The 20,624-nt window shown below is 35.6% G+C and overlaps 1 protein-coding gene and 1 long non-coding RNA gene across 2 annotated transcripts in view; both read left to right on the top strand.

Moving 5' to 3' along the window:
* LOC136253164 (uncharacterized) overlaps positions 1-20,585 on the top strand; it is a 53,217-nt gene extending 32,632 nt beyond the window's left edge. Inside the window, exon 2 of the mRNA XM_066045793.1 lies at positions 18,099-20,585. Within this exon, the coding sequence (XP_065901865.1) occupies positions 18,169-19,164 (996 nt within the window). The 5' untranslated portion in view covers positions 18,099-18,168 and the 3' untranslated portion in view covers positions 19,165-20,585. The remainder of the gene's footprint in view (positions 1-18,098) is intronic.
* On the top strand, positions 1,990-2,621 carry LOC136253021 (uncharacterized). Its single transcript, XR_010699900.1, has 2 exons — positions 1,990-2,411; positions 2,467-2,621. It is a non-coding gene; the product is annotated as an uncharacterized lncRNA (long non-coding RNA).
* Positions 20,586-20,624: the final 39 nt, after the last annotated feature.

Here is a 20,624-nt window from a genome sequence, read left to right as displayed (position 1 = left end):
TATATTATTATCAGTGTTGGGCAAGTTACTTTGTAAAAGTAACTAGTTACATAATTTACATACACTGTTAAAAATAAAGAGTAACTGTTACTCCCCTAGGGGAGTTCCCAGTGTAGGGAGGATTTAACACCCCTATACTTTTGTGGAGAGTAACTAACACCCTGCAAAGGAGTAACAGGAAATTCAACCCATTGAAAAATCTATTGTAGGGAGTTTTAGTTACTCTAGGAGAGTTCACATAAGCATGCAAGGTGTTTCCTTTATTCTACAAATGACTCTGTATAAAATCTCAAATGATGTTAAAGACATACAGCAAAACTGTAACAAAATGTTTACAATATCCAGCTTTATAATATTGGAAAGTCACTCAAGAGATTAGTAGCAAGGCTTCATTTCATCATCAGCAAACGACACTTCACTGCCACTTCACTGGAGTTACTGCCTGTCACATGACATGTTATCAGCTGTAGTAAATAGCAGTACAGTAAAGAAATATTCAACAATCACACACTTGTTACCTGTATGGCTGAAGGTACATCACACGCAGTTGCCAACAAAGTTGCCAACAAAGTTGCAAAAACAATTCTGCCAGACCAGCAGCATTGGTAGTGTAAACTAAAATAACCACAGTTGCTATCATGCAAAACAGCACATTTTTTCTACCTGGAGTTCATCATTTTGTTTGTCTACTTGTTCACTGATTTCTTGTGGCACCTGTAATATATGTTTACAAATTGATGCACAGTCACTGTGTGTTAGCACACTTACTGGATGTTGTTTAAATTCTATGTTCTCAGTGACATTGAGACATCCGTGCTAAAAAAGTAAATATGTGCTTACGTAACTATAAACATCATCTCCTTACAGGTCTTGGAAAGTTGATGAAGTCGAAGACACACAATGTACATTGTATCATAAAGATTCTTGTTAACTGCAGACGATATATCTTACTATATAGTTAATTCCAGTGAATCTGCATGTAATTATGTAAAGACACTGACAATGATACAGGGTACTGACCTTACCAGCAATATCATTGTGTCCGGCTGCTAACGTCAACTGAAAGCAGACGGACATGATATGTACGCCATGTTTAAGCTAGGTGGATTTCCTGTCCTCCCTCAAGTCTTCAACTTCTTACACACTGAATACTAGTAGCTAGCGGTGAGTGGGCTGAATACTGTACGTACTAGTCAGTGCTATGGTGATACGGCTGAGTCCGCCGAATTTTATTCTCTTTCCCTGCGGAGTCTTGAACTATTTCTGCTGTGTCACGATAAGGCGCCTAACCCTCACGAGCAGTGGTGACTTCCGTTGGAGCCAGTTTAATAAACTCGGCGTGTCACACGAGACGATTCAGATATGAGCTCAAACGTGCCTGAAGAAAGAATGAACGAGATAGTGAACGTCCAGTAATTATTCACGAACAAGTAATCACTTTAGTATCACCTTTTAAGCACTAAAATTCCTCAGAGAAACAAACCGCTTTCAACTACTCAACACGGTTCTGTTGTTAAAGAATCCGTTTCTATGGTAATACTCTTCACTCTAAATAATGCGCTTGTAATAGAAATGGTATTTAATAATTATACATACGTATTTCAAATATTCTTGACTCTTGAGTAACGATTCGTCCTCCTGCTTTCGTACTGTCTGTTTCCTTCACTATGTCTTGGTTAGTCTGTAAAATAAAACATGAGTAAATGGCTGCCATTGAAAAGGAAACCTAAATAATTACTTTCCTTTTTACATTGAGTGGCTAGAATTGAACTGGCTAGTTAATGGAGAAAATATCATAGTGAGACAGCTATAAGTGGCTCATCATTCAGTTCAGCTATGTGGCCTCACTGAGTAGCTAGCTATATATATATATATATATATATATATATATATATATATATATATATATATATACTGGCTCACTGAGTTCACCTTATAGTTACTAGCTAGCTGGTAATGGGAACTCTTCAGTTTGGTGCTTTCACATATCAAAACATGCTATTGGGATTTGTAAAGTCAGAATTGCAAAAATGGCAAAATCAAATTTACTGCCAGTAATCATTTTATCAGCAACATTGTACATTACCAGTGTCCTTTGTTTGTTTTCTGCCCTTAGATCATGAAATGGACTGATTAAACACTGATTTTTTCAAAGATTTCAGGATGGATGGATCACTTTTTCAGTTTCTCCAATACAAACTCCATACATTTTACATCATTTTGTATATTCAATAATTGCAAGCACTAGACAAGATCAAATACCATAAAACTTAATATCATTGAACTCCTTATGAATTGCTCTATCCGATTCCGGCCGAACAAAATTCGTAATCGCTATGGTAACGGAGTGATTCCGCTATTTAATTAGAACGCGAAATTCGTGATTTGCTCTCCAATGGATTTTGTATTGCGTAAGTTGCTATTTACCATCGTTGGTTGTAAATTTGCAAGCTGTAAACACTTTAGCTTCGAATAAATTTTGTTACCATCGGATAGAGGAGTGTTATGCGTGTATAATGGCGGCCGAACAATTTTGATACCGCCTTCAGAACCAGAGTTATGATGAATAATGTAACTTAAAACTAACTTACCTCCATAGGCTGCTGTACATTGATTTTACGCATAATGATATTTTACGGAAAATTGTAATGTATGGGTTAATTTGACATGAGTTTTGATATGACTTACTTGGAGTTCTCTTTACCCTTAGTGGGTTACTGTTAGCTACTCTCCTAGTAATCCGAACTCCCCTTTTAGAGTAAAATATTTTACTCCCATAGTTACTGTTACTCCCCTGTTTTAACAGTGTATTACTTGCAACTGAACTATTTAGTTACAGTTACATATTACCAGTAACTATAATAATATTGGGCAATTGGAAACAGTGGAAATGGAAAGTGGAAATGGAAAACGGAAATGGTCAAATCGTCATATAAATGTATCCTAGAGTGAAACCCTTGTTTAGTGGCCACTTCTTAAAGACCACTTTCTTATAAAGACCATCTCTGTGCAGAGACCACTTTATAATTAGATCTCCATGGCATACTGACCACTTCATGGTCACCTTTTATAAAGATCACCTCTTTGCAAAGACCACCTCTTCACATTGCAATAATAGCTAGGTTCCAAACATCATATGTCAGATCGCTTTATCAAAACAGGTAAAAGACTATATGTGACCCGGTCTGCGAAAAGGGCTCTTATAGCCTTTCCAATTGCATATATATGGTAACCCATAACTTGACTGGTGAATATGGTACAAGCCTACAATTTGGTCACTCAACAACCCTAACCTGGCAGTAGCTGTGGGTGTAATTACATGGTGATAGCTTTAGTAGATTAGGAGTTATGATTAGCCAAACATGGATAATTGGAAAGGCTATAAGAGCCCTTTTCGCAGACCGGGTCACATATAGGCTCTTTGTTGATACAGTAGATTTTAGTGTACTAGCTACATTTCACTTGCATGGAATATTTTTGTATGACACATTCAGTACCATAGTATTATCTATGCTGGTACAAACTAAGCGATGATGGTATATGACTTGAGTGAAGTGTGGACAAAGAGATGACATTGATTTGAGCCATGAAATACATGTTTGAAGCTTACCAAATATTACCATGTAGTGAGGGTGCACGTGGTCTTAGTTATCAAAGGTGACCACAAAGTGGTCCTTAGCCATCTTTGTAATCTAATTACAATGTGGTCTTTGTACAGAGGTGGTCTTTATAAGAAGGTGGTCTGTAAGAGGTGGTCACTAAACAAGGGTTTCACTCTAGGGTACATTTATATGATGATTTGACCATTTCCATATTCCATTTCCACTTTCCGCTTCCGGTTTCAATTTCCACTGTTTCCAATTGCCCAATAATATTACATATTATATTACTTTGTGTCCATAGCCTTAAGCTGTCATGTGTGAAACTACCACCTTATCACATGACATGATTGCATTGTTGGACAATGTGCAAATCTTGGTTGTAAGTAAGAAGCTGGTGAATAAGCTTCATTCAGTAGGCTTCATTATTCGTTGTGGCTAGGCGTCACTCAGTGGATTACTAACGAGACTAGTAACTTCGTTACTTGTAGTATAATATTACATAATATTAGATTCGTTACAGTAACAATATTACTTAGGTAATGTGTTACATTTGTAAGTAAAGTAACTTGAGTTATATTACCTGTTTTTATAGCGTATTTCGTTATATTACTTAGTTACCACAAAAGTAATAATATTATGTAACGCGTTACATAAGTAACGAGTTACTCCCAACACTGTTAATAATATTAGCTATAGCTATGAGGGTCAAGCACTTAAATCAAATACTTGAAGCACCTCTCAGTTAAGCAATAATTGGATTGCAAAATGCTTAAGTACTAGCACAAATACTGCAATTAAGTAAATGCTTCAATACAAAGTTAAGCAATATAAAAGTGCTTGGTATAATTAGTACATCAGCATAACTGTGCTCATGAACCTAACAGTAGCTACTATGAGACAATGAATGATCACTACCAGCCAGACACTGTGAAGCTGAATATTTAACTTTTCCTGCTCTGACACAATAATTCCATGATCCAGCAGGGGTGGATCTAGGATTTATGAAAGGGGGGGCTAACTCAAGGTACTAATCTCTTGGGTGGAGGTGTGCAAAGTACAGTACACCTCCCAGCATGTGAAGCATGCTGGAACTAGAGGAGTCTGGATGCATCCCCCTCCCCCAGGAAATTTTTGAAAAATAAATGCTATATAAAATACTGCAATTTGAAGACATTTCTACATAAAATGCACATTTCTGCCTGTAAATATTTTATATTCTGAATTTAGATATATATGGCTCTCTGCAGCATTTACTAATGGAAAGGTTTGGGTAGGATCAGACAACCAAGCACATGATGCATCCTCTCACAATTGCATGCATGGTAGAATGATAATGTTGAAACCTGGAAAATTTTGAAATTTGAATGATATGAGATTGAATCTGAGAGCATTTTCAATGGAAATTGTGCACCTGAATTACGTATACCGGTAATAACTACACAAGTAGATGAATAAGCCTTTCAAACAGACCAGTGAACTTCGTTGTATGAATAGGCACAGGCAGATTTAGAAAAATTCCATAACAGAACCAACTTTTATGTTTACACTGAATGTTCTATTAGAGTAGTTAAGTGACTGTTCTATTAGAGTATCTCGATCTTGTACACCTCTAATGTTGATCCGGGTCCTTGTTGCATAACCTTTAGCATAAATCCACTAATAATGCCTTGGAAAGATGTTTATAAGGTGGGTTTATGAGTATTTGTATTATTAGTGATCATATAATTATGCTAAGACAAAATTTCATTATAATCCTCAGCATATTGATTAAGTAAAGTCTAAAAATGAAGGGGGGGGGGGCTTTAGCCCCCAAAGCCCACCCCCTAGATCCGCCCCTGTCCAGAAGGAGTTGGATTATGCTGCCTGTAAAAGAGATATATCCTATCTGAGCTTAACTAGATCATGCAAATATAAAGATTAATTGAGTGGACTGAGTACTTTACTGTTGTAATTTTTTGTGAACATACTTTCGTTGCCATGCCCACAAAAGTCCCTCCTATTTGGTTGCATGCATACAAAGGCTATTTAATCTTCTTTTTGCTTTGTACGAACCTGCTCTGAATGTATTATTACTATAGCAGTGATGGGTTCATCTCTAGTGCCATACAATTATAAATTCAAAACTTAAGTTAATTTGCAATAATTATTTTTCTGCCAGCAAATATTTGCACTATACATATGTGTGTTGTACTCTACATATTTTCTATAAGGTTACTGTACATGAATTTTTTTTGCTTGTTTGTCTCAGCTAGATATGCATATATGCATGTATACATGCAGTAATCATTGGACCATTAATTTTAGATGGACCATTAACTGTATAAGCTATCATAGCTTTACAGCTAAATGCATACTTTTATCTAAATCACATTAATCAACTCAAAAGTGTGGTTAATTTGTCTAGGTAAAAGTTGACAGTGGTTGCAGATCTACCTGCAGTGTGTGCTGACATGACATCCCCTTATTGTGCCTTGACAGCTGCCTGTAAACAAGAAATGTAGTGTTGAAGAGCATGCTGTATTATGTAAGCTGATGGATAAATTTTATTTACAGGGATGTAGCTTCATATAACAAATTTGTAGGTAATGCTGTAATGTTATTAACCATGTGATTGGTTGAATAGTTGCATTCTTAAGTCTATAATGACTTCAAACTTGTGATCACCCCACAGAATGGGAAACTGACTCTAGCAGAAAAATTAATGAACTACATAATTGACTCTTCTTTGTAAGTATACTAGGATTTCACAGCTTAAATTTGCTGAATATTAATTAATGGCTTAAGCTTGTGTTATCTACATGCCGAATGATATTAAATGCAATTTTTACAGAATGAAAACTTAATTCAGTACTCTTACAAGAAGTTTATTACACTTAAAAACACAGCCATAATTCAAAGTTATATATTTACCTAGAATTAAAAGGGTCAAATTTGGTTGACCCATTGTAAAGCTGGTCAACTGGTTTTAAAACAGGTTATAAGTTTTAAAATCGTCACAATACATTAATAACATTATACATGGCAGAATACTGAATTAGTCTATATACTGGAACTTTTTCTACATGTTTTATTGTATATAATTAGAGAACCTTATAGTAGATGGCCCAAGTACTTTATTTACACTTGCTGTTTAGTCAGCTATATATATATATCTCTCTTTATCTAGGTCCCACAAAGTGCCTCAATACACAAGCCTGCCACCACAATATTGGTGTGCATGGTAACAATAAATATGTGGTTTGTAAGGAAATCTGATTGATAATCTGAGCTGTCAAGGTTTGATTATACTGGTCTTGTTTGGCATGCACAATACTCCTGTACTGCAATTGTTGTTTTTATTAGGTGAATGCATAGTGTTGTAGGGGCTTGCTTGTACAGATTTACCAGTCATTAAGTCATACAAAGAACATAGCTACAGTTGATCAGAATACTTGAAATGAGGACACATGCATAACATGAACTCTAATGGTCCCAAAACCTTAGCATGTAACTGAAGTGTCCTGCCTTGATAATCAGGACACTTCTGGTTAAGGTGTATACTTAATACACAGGTTTCCCTATGTTTGTAGATTATTAATCTTATACAAGAGTGCAGGATTAAGAGCCACATCATGTGGGATTAATTAAGTGTGATTGATTAGACAGTTACAAACTTGGTATATACTATAGCACAGAGAGCAGTATCATAATAATAGTTGTATGATTGCTTGGTAGGGCTAATTAGATCTTAAGTGGCTTTTGATTGTAAGACACTTTGTCATAAACCAATAACTATTTTGTTCAAAGTATGGTAGCTATATACAATCAAACAAGCAATTCGTCATAGCTATTGTATAATTATTCCCATATAAGGCTTTCCCAATAACATTAGTCTTACCAGGGATACTGGAAACAGCTGAAATTGAAAACTGAAACTGAAAAACTAAAATTGGTCACAAGTTCATATAAACAGGTACCTCTTGACAAAGATCACCTCTGTAATAGACCACCTCTATATTCACCTCTTATATGTTAAGACCACCTCATTATAGTACCACTGTCAAGACATATGGCTAAGGTGTACTCATAATGTAATAAATTATCAATCAATCAATCAAATCAATCAATCAATTGATCAATCGATCACTACAAAATGACAGCTGCAGGGTTGTACAATGGTATATACTATCTTACCATGCCAAGACATAAAGTCCATGGTCATGTCACAAATGAAAATGGAGCTATGCCAAGGTAATTATTGACATCACCTGAGGTTTTTAGTCCTCTATAAGGCCTATTACAAGTGTCTAACTATTACCAAGACATAAATTCCAAGATCATTAATTTTGATTTTGTAACTATGCAACTCCTAAATCATGTACAATTCATGAGAAATCCATTGCCAAATCCAGTATCACCAGAGTAAATTATGCATGCAATTGCACCATTTCCATGTGTGACATGACCATGGACTTTAGGTCTTGGCATGGTAAGATAGTATATCCTTTGTACAACCCTGCAGCTGTCATTTTAAGTATTGACTAATTGATTGATTAATAATTTATTACAACCATATTTGTTGGACCTACTTAACAAAACTACTATAATGAAGTGGTCTTATTAATAGGTGGTCTCATTATAGAGGTGGTCTATTACAGAGGTGGTCTTGTCATGAGGTACCTGTTAATATGAAGTTTTGACCAATTTAAGTTTTCCAGTTTCAGTTTTCAATTTCAGCTGTTTCCAATGTCCCGTCTTACCATGTACTTGGGTTTTGGATTTAATAAATAGTTGTCAGTTTCTACTACATGATTGGGTATATAGATGATTTCATAATCTAACTGCATCTTATAGCACTTAAAACTCTTGATTCCTGCATGTATCTTGTATATATACACTTCCTACCTACATTTCTATCTATTATCTGTTTTATCTATTAGGCCACTACAAGAAAATTCCTTGTTTCACATTTCACTGACCTCAAAAATACATGAGGGTGGGCGGTTCATTATCCATTATTCATACTAGATATTTCCACTAATTTTCAAAATTCATAATTATCTTACAGGTAAGAATACAGTAGGTATATTTAAATTAAGAACCTGAACAGTGAAAAGCTAGCTAAATGGGCTTTCTGTATGCTAAAATAGTTAATCACAGGATAAATAATGAATAAAATGTTCAGTTGACAGCAATAATGAATGACCATGTGGGAAGAGAATCTGCATGCGAGCAGGAAATGGGAAACAATGAATTTTCTTGGAGAGGCCTTATATGTTTTGAATCATCCACTCAAAATAGCATACAAAATATTTATATTCCACATTATACCCTGTTTGGTTCATTAATATACATATGCTACAATATTATAGTTTTGCTATCATTTATATCTAGCTGCTAATGTTATGAGTAGTAAATTATATGATATGATTATCTTTTCTACTAGGTGGTAAGATATCAAACATGTTCATACGTTGCCAAAGTCTGTATGGCAACCTATGTCATACACTGATTTCAGTTTGGCATATAATAGCTTTGGAGTTTATCACTCTACAGATTTTAGTTCTATAGAAGTGATCCCCCCTGCATGTGCTCTCTAAAATCTGAAACTCTGGATATGCCATAGCAATGTCCTTAGTTAGTTTATTGAAACTATCAGAGTTTAGAGACCACATGCAGGGTTACTTTTCTAAAACCAAAATTACTCTGTATAATAATAGGGTGGTAAATCTGCTAAAACTGAAATTACTATGACATAGGTTGCTATGTTGATTTTGATGAAGTATAAATATGTGCATCAGCCTTGATATTTTACCACCTAGTAGGCTATTGCCACTTGTAACATATATACTGATAGCAAAACTATACTGTAGCACCAAACAGGGTATAATTTTATTTCTCTATACTACTGGTTATTTTTGAGTGATTGATTCAAAACATGTAATAGATAATAGATATAAGTATAGGTAAGAATTATAGGTACAAGATACAAGCAGGAGTAAAGAGACTTACACCCTATGCAGAAGCCATAGAAATAAGTGTTGTTAACAATTAGAGGCTGCATGCCCTGTTAGAGTATTCTAGATACATGCATCACTGCTGCAGGAAGTCTGATGTACACAACCGTATACCAGAGCCCATTGTACAATTAGAAGGTAACGTTAACCATGCAAAGTGTATAGCTACACAAACTACTAAACATATAAAACAAAATTGCATGAGGTAAAGTTCAGTAAGGAATTTTTTACACTTGTGTAGGAACATGGTTACTACATGTTTAGAGCTTTATTGAGGATTTTTGCAGAATTTTGACAAACTGTTGCATTTGTAAAAAAAAATTCCAACACATGGCACAAAATGTAAGAGATCTTCTTGTGGTGTAGGAATAATTTCTACAAGTGTAGGAATCATTTCTACAAGTTTAGGAATCATTCCTACAAGTATAAGAATAATTCTTACACTTATAGGAATTATTTGTAAGTTACTGCATGAAAATCTTCTATGCAGTGTACATTGCGCCATGTTTAGAAATCTTTCTCGACAGTGTGGGAATATATTTCCTACAAAATTTCTTAATACTTATATACATGTTTAGGAACCATGCTTCCTACAAAAGGGTAAAGAACTGGTACATCACATGACATTTGCTCAGCAGCTGTATTAAAAACTTGCCACAATGTAAAAATTTTGACTTCTTAATTAGTTTGGAACATGTTCATACAAGTGAACACGCAATATACATCGATGACACAAAGATGATGATGATGCAGTCAACATGCAAGGTGTAGCAAAAGAGCCAGTCATCATGCAATGCAAGACGCAGTAAGTAAGGAGCTATACTGATCATTTGGGTACATCTTAGTACTAAATAAAGATCTTGTTCAGTGAGTAGTAACTGAAACAAACGGTATTACCTTGACTGTTGTGAGGGTAACTGTACCAACTTTTAACATTAATTTTATAGTTTATGTAGTCATTTGGAGAGGGAATTGCAAGAAAGGATGCTCCTATATGCAAATGTATAATTGCAAACTACATCTGAGGACATCATCCCAACACAGAATGGAGAATATGAACTATATATATAATCAGACTATTAGTAAAGTTATAAGACTGCCAGTCACATCAGATTTTAAGCTATAACAAAAATTCAAATACTTATACGTATATATATATATATATGATGCCTATACTGTTACTGTTTGCATGGCCACAAGTATCATAGTTCAATGTAGCTATGTTAGAGCACACAGGCACACAGTTATTTGCTATACCTAAATACTCTAATAAAACAATCCATTGAACTACCATCATATATAACACTAACTTGCTTAGACACCATTTTCTCTGTATCAGAACATATTAAATGTTACTTCATTTTTTTACATTGTAAAATTTATAGTATTATGTTACTATACACCATAGGTAATTAGTACCTTTTAATAAATCTTTGAATTACCGTTTTTGGCCAGACTTTTTTTTTTTTAATGTTATTTAAACAGGGAGACAGCATCAGCAAAAGCTGTTTTTCAGCTGTGCCCTGTACTTCAATATTAGTCATCCTCAAACATCCTTGGACAGTAATTTGAGATATACGACACACTGCCCATGTTTAGCTCTGCAACTAAGGTACGTAGAGCATGCAGTGACAGCATTTCACTTTGTTTGCTATCTGTATAAGTATAAGTAAACATATAAGATACATAATTTATGGTTTTATACTTGGCCACATTTTATTTGCTATCCCCCAATTAACAGTCTGTATTGGGATGTTTTGGTGTCCTATGGATGCTTCAGTTTTTTACAGTGCATGAGATTTATCCATGAGGTTGTGTAGGAGGAATGTCTATAGGGGCTATTTATATGCATTGAGGAATTTTGGCATGGAACTATACTACTAGTTTAGCAAGAAAGATAGGAGATTTCATGCTTACTGTCGTAGGAAGATCTGAGGGAAAGCCAAGAGGGGTTTGTCCCTCCCCCCTCCCAGCCCTACTCTTGCCCCTATTGGACCTACAGTATTATATTGATACCAGAAACAGGAATCATGCATTCACACTGTATTCGGAAGTACAGAAAACCAATGGGCAATTAGAAGACAACAGTTATAAATGTTATAAACTGTATGCTGTGAAGAAAGTGAGGCAAAGTTTGAATATTTGTGCCAAGATAGAGGACTCTAATAATGTAGTCACTACTCAAATTCTCCCAAATTTAAACCGAGGTCTAATTTTTAAAATTTATTCCAACTAGAGTCTTAAAAAGTGTGTATATCATTCATCAAGCTATGGGTATACTGAACAAAGTTATGCAAATGAATATAACTTGTGTAGTAGAGTTCCATTCTTCTCCTCTTAGTAGAATAAACACTGTTTTGCCCTAAAACTTCTTGACCCCCTCGCCCTCCCCCTGACAGTGTCTCCTAGATCCACTTATGCTTACAGTGTAATAATTCTCAAGTGTGTGGAAATATCCTGAGAATCATCCTGCATGTCATGTGTAACTAGTTCTTGACATTGCAGAAAAAACTTCTATATGTCCCATAGCATGTGCATGCATAGCTATAAATACTTCAATATAACTATATAACATTAAAATCACATTCCAATGCATTAACGGTAGATAATAGATACATATGTGTATCTTGATAAACTGCATGACTGCTGCTGGATTGCCTCTTTAGCACAATGCTCTATTATAGTGCTCAGCCCTGCTGTGTTGAACAACTAGTTAGCTTCAATCAACACAGTATAACATGAATTGTAACGTATATATTCAACAGCAATTATTCCCTTGATTAATGATCAAGGAAGGCATCATGCACATGCAGATGTCTGCTGCACCTGATTAGCAAATATATTTTACCATTATATACAGAAACCACCTATGTATAGCCATGCACATCTTATTAATTTTAAGTTTCACTAAAAAATTCTATCTTAGTGTTATTGATTATGCTAGATATACATGTTGAGATAAAGTGCCTTCCTGAGGCAAAATTTTGTGCATCTTTTAGTAAAAAAATATTATATAATAAGGAAAACAAAGTGAATGTTTACAGTTAGTGCATCTTCATAAGAAAAGAGTGTTTACAAGACAGGACAACCTTTCAACAGATATAAAATATTATACATTATTGTATGGTGATTGTGCAATTCATTCAGCAAAAAATGACCAGGAAGGGAACCTAGTTAATTTTTGTGGCCTTATCTATACCTTTGATAACAACTGCAATGTAACACAACTGTGCATTACAATCTGCATGCATTGATTACTGCACCATAATTTTAATATAACTACACTGTAAGTTTTGCTGTCATGGCAAAATGTCTCATGGTGATCCCTGCCCAGCAGGTGGAACTGATATATACCAAATACAGGACAGGATTATAGACCATTAGGCCACATAAACTTAGTTATAGTGCAGTAGTTTCTCAACGCTACCTGTTTTGCATGCTGTTTTCCTTTCTGCATCAAGGACTTTTTGCAGTTAGCAATTGTCAAAAATATAACATATATATATATATGTGTGTGTGTGTGTGTGTGTGTATGGAATTTAAATTTTGAATTGAATTTATGTATTACAAGCTGAGTGTTTATTGTTTTCTAAGACATTACAGCTGTATCTAAGACATTAATTGTGGTATTTGACCAGCTGCCACTCAAAACTAATATCTGTTATGTGTATTTGGCATGTTATAGAGCCTGTAACTTTGTAATGGGACACATCTTGATATGCCACCTTCATGATGACTGTGTAGATGTTCAGGCAAGTTGATTTCTGCATGTGTATGTGGTATTGTAAAGAGCCTGTAACTCAGGGGTGTAGCCAGGATTTTTTGAAGGAGTTCCAAAAGCAGTGTCAAGTCAGGGGTCTGCCCCACCTGCTGAGATACTTTTCAATATTTTAAATGAATCAAAACTCAGCAAATTGCTATATTTTATCCAAAAAAGTACATTAATTATAATGCATATAGCTAAGTGCCCCTTGGATGAAGCAATAGTGTGTACTGGAAACAGATTGCATAACACATAGAGATACATAAAGTAACCTGTAAGTGATAGTTATCTCAATGGTATAGGAACCATGAATCCACTGATACAAATGAAATGGCTTGCAATCAAAACAACATTATAACTAACTACAAATATGCATAGCATGGATTCAGTGTGCATAACACAAGTGATAAATTATTGGAGTTCTATATCTATAAACACTGTACACCAAAGTTATAGCAGTATAAGGTCATGCTCAGTTTTGAATTTAATGTTAGAATGTCACTAATGATGTTCCTTAACATATGAATATGGATATTTACATGCACGTTCTATTAGAGTAGAACTTTATCATTTGTGTCCCTTATCTAACGAGCTGCTGGGAAAGTTGTATTGTGCTTTTGTCCTTCCTTTACTGGACTATTGTGATGCTGTGTCGTCACCTTCGTCTGTACAGTACTTTAAAAAGTTTGAACGTATTCATTCTAAGTTTTGTTCATTGATTCTAGCTACACAAAGTTTTTTTGTGCCATACTTTGGCTGAATGTAGAAGATTCCATACTGCCATCATTGTTTATAGAACTCTTCATCAGCTCTCACCAGCTTACTTAAGAGAGACATTTAACTACACTACAACCATTACCTCTCATGTTGGAAGAAGCAGCCATCGCCTTTTCGTACCAAGAGTCAGGACTTCATATGGAAAGAATAGTGTTTACTATAAAGGTGCGCAGATTTGGAACTCATTGAATGCCTCAATTTACACTGCAGCTACTCTTGGACAATTTAAAATCTTATTTTAGCTAATTTTTACTTGCATGTATGTTAATGTGTTTGTAATTATATTGTATATTAATGTATGGGCACTGCTGAAAAGCAGTAGTTTTCTACTGATGAAGTCTCCCCCCCCCCCTCCCAAAAAAGTATACATGACTGCTCTATTAGAGTATATCGATCTTTTCAACAACTTTTAAAGGGGGCTCATGTTACCTCTGTAAATCCTTCCCTGAGAGATGAATGCAAGCTTTGATCAATTGTTGTGCTGTGCCATACACTATATTCACTATATTACTCACTCATTTTATTCTGCCACACTAAACGGTGTGTTAGGATCCTGCTGTAAACTCAGAAGTCTAATTTTACAGAACCCATCAGAACCCTCTTCCCTAGACCTCTTGTAGCTAACTGTACTTAATAAGCCATCTACATGAGTACTGCACAGATTGGCTGAAAATCCTGTGCAAAAGGCCAATCTACATTATAAAATTATGACATAACTCACTCTTTGTTGATGTAAGGTAACCATATTACAGATTGACGTTAATGCCACACACAGTTGAAGAAATTAAGCACACACATAAGTAGCTGAATCATGTCTTTGTTGGTATGTAATGATGTGATTACTCTTTGATCATTAGTATAATGTTCCAATTTAAGTGTATTCACACAATAGCACATATATAGCTAACAGTTCTCTTAGTATCAAGCGCATTTTGCGTGGGTACACCTATAATTATAGTATATATTATTATGATGGATGTAACATTTGTAAATGACTGACTATTAAGTAGCTCTATTCACAAACTGTATTCCTGTCTTTTCACAAGAAAGGAGCAATGGTTAGGTGTAAACAATGTATAAATTAGCAAGTTTGTTCACAAAATTCTCAATTGTACAAGCAGCAGCTAACTACTGATCTGTCATTATAGATAATATTGTGATATATATCATTATCATGATATCATTACTATTGACTGTCATGTGAAAATTTTGCTATCACCCAGCACCTCTACCAGTGGCTGAATGTAGCCATCCAGCACCTTGTAAAGTTGATAGCTAGTTACAACAGTCTAAGAAAAGCATTCTGAGTCATTTATTAGGCCTGAGTCAAATATTCTCAAAATTTTGTCCAAACTACTTCGGGAATTTCCTCCTTTTATTCTGTTCAGTGTTCCCAATATGCTTGCATTATGCTCCTAACATTTCTTACAGTTGTCTCTTGGGAATCTTGGGACATTTTATTCAGTGCATGTTCCTCTATTAGAGTATTTCATTACAAAGTGACTGTTCTATTAAAGAGTATCAATCTAAGGTGCAATGTATTTTGACTGTTGCGACTGCTCTATTAGGGAGTATTGGTTTATTTTCATGGAAAAAAGCTCCACAGTTTGAAACATCTTACCGCTGCTAAACATCAGTCTCTTTTTGACCACTCCATATACGCGTCTTGTTGTCATTCTTATCTGCATTGGACTGTTGAGTGCTGCCTATGGTTTAGCCCGACCTAATCTATGCCTTCTCACTATCTGTGTGTGGCAAAGATAATTATGTGCATGTACCATGCCTTTAGCTGCATACATGGTACTTTCCCTATTTTGCATCATTAAAATGTAAGAGATCTGCCTAACAGCCAAATTGTGCAAGTTGAGCCTCACCTGCAATTGCTTTCAAGGGAAGTCTTATGCCTATCCATTTTGCTGTAGTCGAAGATGATGCAAGAGTATATATCCGGCTGCCAGATTATGGTGATTATTTATTATCATTTTTTGTAAAAAGACTGCATGGGTTGTACAAAAGGACATGCAAGTCTGTAAATGTACTCCTGACAAGTGCATAGCTACATACAGTAACACAAGACATTACAAGAAAATGAAACTACTGTATAGAACTACAACAACAGGATTATATGAATTTACAACAAAAGATCAGAAATGAAAATGACAGAGGGTTCAATGGAATAAGTGTGACTTTTTAGAATGCTCACATCATAAACTTTTTTCAATGTACGTATGTGTGCTTGACAGCTTTATTTTGCAGTAACTATAATCATTCTTCCACCTTTGCTGTTACCTATTGTTGGTATGAATGTGAGAAGCATAGAACACAAGTTCTAGAATTTAAACAAATAGTTAGATCAAATCAAAATCAAGTGTTGTCGGGCCTATGAAGAGCGTATGCATGAAGCATTGCATGTATAGTTAGCTACCCTCTTATTTTTCCAGAGTTCTGATGGTATAGCTATGTATATGGCTGTGTATGGCTGACAATACCACAAGCACTTTATGTATATTTGTAAAGTACAGAGTGGGTACTGGGCTGGCTCAGATGTTGTTTGGAGTTTTTACTGGTCCTTTTTGTCTCATGCAGAGGTTCACATGACTGCTAAGTCTCCAGAAGCTCCACTGCCATTGATCTTGCTGTTGTTGAGACTCCTCCCTGATCCTAATATAGATTAGTAGGTTTTAGGTGTCTTATCTGTAGCTAGTGACTATTATAGGAAAAACATTCTTTAGTTTAAAGAAAGACATGGAGGGTGGAAGAGAGTGCCATTAGGGCTGTAAAATATAATAGGAAGTGGTTACTGAACCGAAAGGTTTTGTTTCTTAGCCTTGTTTCTTCTTCACCTTTAGGTTATGTTCTTCTTACTATATACATACTGAGACTACTACATGAATAACATTTATAAGATAGAAAAGTAGAGGCAGTGGGTAGCTAGCATCGGATGCCTATCACATCAGTAGTCCAGGGTTCGATCCCTGGATGAGTTTTGTGGTTTTTTTCAATTAGTGACCCTTTTTTGTCTAAGTTTTAGCTAGCTACTGTCAGTTCAATAGCGAGTACGGCTTATTGAACCGACTTTAGGTTCAGTACAGTATCCACTACCAATATCGACCCAACCAATATAAATCACTGAGACATAATCATGCTTATATATAGACTATGCATTAGGAATCACCTAGCTAAGTGAGCTCTACATACATAGCTGGGGTTGACTCATAACATAAGGTTTGACTAAGATTGACTTGTAAAACGTAAGGTTTAGTTTGGTCATCACAACGTAAGGTTCATGCAACCAACCGATGTAAGGTTCAACCAGACAATGTAAGGTTCATGTAACCAACTGACGTAAGGTTCAACCAGACAACGTAAGGTTCAACCAGACAATGTAAGGTTCATGTAACCAACTGACGTAAGGTTCAACCAGACAACGTAAGGTTCAACCAGACAATGTAAGGTTCAACCAGCCAACATAAGGTTGACATATAACAGTATAATTTATTAAGGTTGGGTCGTAAGGACGTATTTATGAAACAAACGGCTTGCCATACCGGAGATCACCACGCTAAGTGTTCCCCGCACTGATAATCACCCCCTTGCTGACCTACCCCTTGCAAATGATTCTCCTATTTTAACATCCCTAACTGTTAATTGTCCATCTTTATTAGCTAAGAAGGAATCCTTTTTTAACTTGCTTGATACATATAACCCAGACATTATCTTTGGCACAGAATCGTGGCTCAAACCTGACATATTATCAAGTGAAGTTTTTCCAGCAGGTTACTCTGTGTATCGTAGAGACCGTAGTGATGGCTATGGTAGTGTTTTTGTCGCCTGTTGTGAACCTCTAATTTCATGTAGTTTAGAAATTGCAAACAATCATTGTGAATTAGTTGCTTGTCAGGTTAAACTCTTAAACAATAGTAACTTAATAGTATGTTCAGCCTACCATCCCCCATCTAGCAGTGATGAATACCTCAACCAGTTGTGTAACCACTTAGAAGCTATCAAGAGTAATCATCCTAACTCAGCAATGTGGGTATCTGGAGATATTAACCTCCCAGATATCAACTGGGAAGACAACTGTGTTGAGGGTCACCAGTATTCCCTTACTATTAACAACACATTTCTTGAATTCCTTTACGATAATGGTCTCAGTCAAATTGTAGACTTTCCAACTAGGAGATCCAACATATTAGACATTTTTGTCACAAACAGACCTTCCTTGGTTGAATCTTGCGAAAGCGTTGGTGGTATCAGTGACCATGAAGTTGTACTTACGAAGTCCATGATATTAGCTCAACTATGTCCCCCTGCTAGGAGACGTATTTACTTATGGTCCAAAGCTGATTTCAATCATATTAGACAATCCATTCAGTCACTTTGCGAAGATTTTGTCATCACTTACCCACCCACTACTCCGATTAACATCTTATGGAATAAGTTTTCTGATATCTGTACACAATGTTTAAATCTGATACCAACTAAGTGGAGCACAACCAAACAAAAGCAACCTTGGATAACCAGACAAATCAAACAACTAACTCGCAAGAAGCAACGAGCATACAAACGTGCTCATTTAACCAACAGTCTAAGTGACTGGGCTACTTATCAAGACCTCAAAAGACTTTCTCAACGGGAATGTTGTTCAGCATTTAATAATTATGTATCAAGTTTTATTGATGAAAATAATAATGTTACAAAGAAACTTTGGTCTTTTATTAAAAATAGAAAACAAGATCGTACTGGTATTAGTACACTTGAACACCAAGGAACAACTTACACCGACTCTTTGTCTAAAGCAAATGTTCTAGCTGAATATTTCTCATCGGTTTTTACACAAGAAGACACTACTAATGTACCAGTATTAGAAGGTAACCCTCTCCCTGAAATTCCACCGATTCACATACACTCTGACGGGGTATCTCAATTGCTTCACACCTTAAAGGCCCACAAAGCTGCAGGCCCAAACAATCTTCCATCTTATTTTCTCAAAGAGGTAGCAAATGTTCCCCTGCCCTTTCTATAATTTTTCAAGTGTCACTGAACCAAGGAGCCATACCTGACATATGGAAATCTGTTCTGATAGTTCCAGTATATAAGAAAGGCAGTAAGGAGGACCCTGCCAACTACCGTCCTGTATCACTCACATGTATATGTTCAAAAATCATGGAACACGTTATCTACTCTAGCATGTTTGAACACTTGAATCATCATCAAGCTTTAAGAGATGAACAACATGGCTTCCGGCAGCATAGGAGTTGTGAGACACAACTAATTACAACAGTACATGACTTTGCACAATGCTTAAACCAACGAAGGCAATGTGATGTGTTACTGCTTGACTTCTGTAAAGCCTTTGACAAGGTCCCCCACTCCCGTCTCTTCCACAAGTTACAATTTTATGGTATTAAAGGACCTCTTTTGTCTTGGATTAAGAATTTCCTTTCTGATAGATCACAACAAGTAGTGTTAGATAACAAACAAAGTGACTCCTGTAACGTGCTATCTGGTGTACCACAAGGAACTGTTCTGGCTCCATTATTATTTTTGATTTACATCAATGACCTTCCTTTACATGTCTCAAGTAAAGTTCGACTTTATGCTGATGATGTTATACTTTACTCAAATATCTACTCCGTGGAGAACTGCCATCAACTACAACGTGATCTTGACTCCTTAACACAGTGGGCACACAAGTGGCTTATGACCTTTAATCCAATTAAATAGGAATTCCTACGAATAACAAACAAGATAAACATCATACCATTTACTTACCACATTGACAACTCCACAATCCGAGAAGTCACTCATGCTAAATATCTAGGTGTAGTCATTGATCAACATCTTAACTGGAATGAACACACAAAACAAGTTGCTAGTAAAGCCAACAGAATTAATGCATTCCTACATCGTAATCTTTATCAATGCCCTCCCACGATTAAATGTAATATTTATAAAGCAATGGTTCGCCCTATTATGGAGTGTGCTTCCTCAGTCTGGGACCCACACACATGTGTTAATATTAATCAATTAGAAGCTGTACAGAGATCTGCTGAAAGAATGTGCTATAAAGACTTTTCTAGATTCTCCAGTGTTTCCACAATGTTAACTGATCTTAATCTGCCCACCCTGCAGAGCAGAAAGAAAAAATTAAAATTACAAATGCTGTATAAAATCATTCATCGTTTAGCTGATATTCCAGATGATTGTTTAACTCCCGTTCCCTCCTTTTTACGAAGTGGCTATTTTAATCAACTAAATACTAGAGTGGATAGTTTTAAATTTTCCTTCTTCACTTCAGTGATTAAACTATGGAATAATCTACCCCAGAACATTGTTAATGCTCCCACATACACTGAGTTTTGTATTGATTTGGACACTTTTATAATTACACCTGTGCATTATAATCATACATGATTCCTGCACAGTACACAATATATAATTATACAACCAAGTACTAAGAATAATACGAAACGCGGTTAAAAT

The sequence above is a fragment of the Dysidea avara genome, chromosome 4 (assembly GCF_963678975.1).
Source record: "Dysidea avara chromosome 4, odDysAvar1.4, whole genome shotgun sequence".
Taxonomy (NCBI): Eukaryota; Metazoa; Porifera; class Demospongiae; order Dictyoceratida; family Dysideidae; genus Dysidea; species Dysidea avara.
This window is presented reverse-complemented; position numbering and strand designations above follow the sequence as displayed.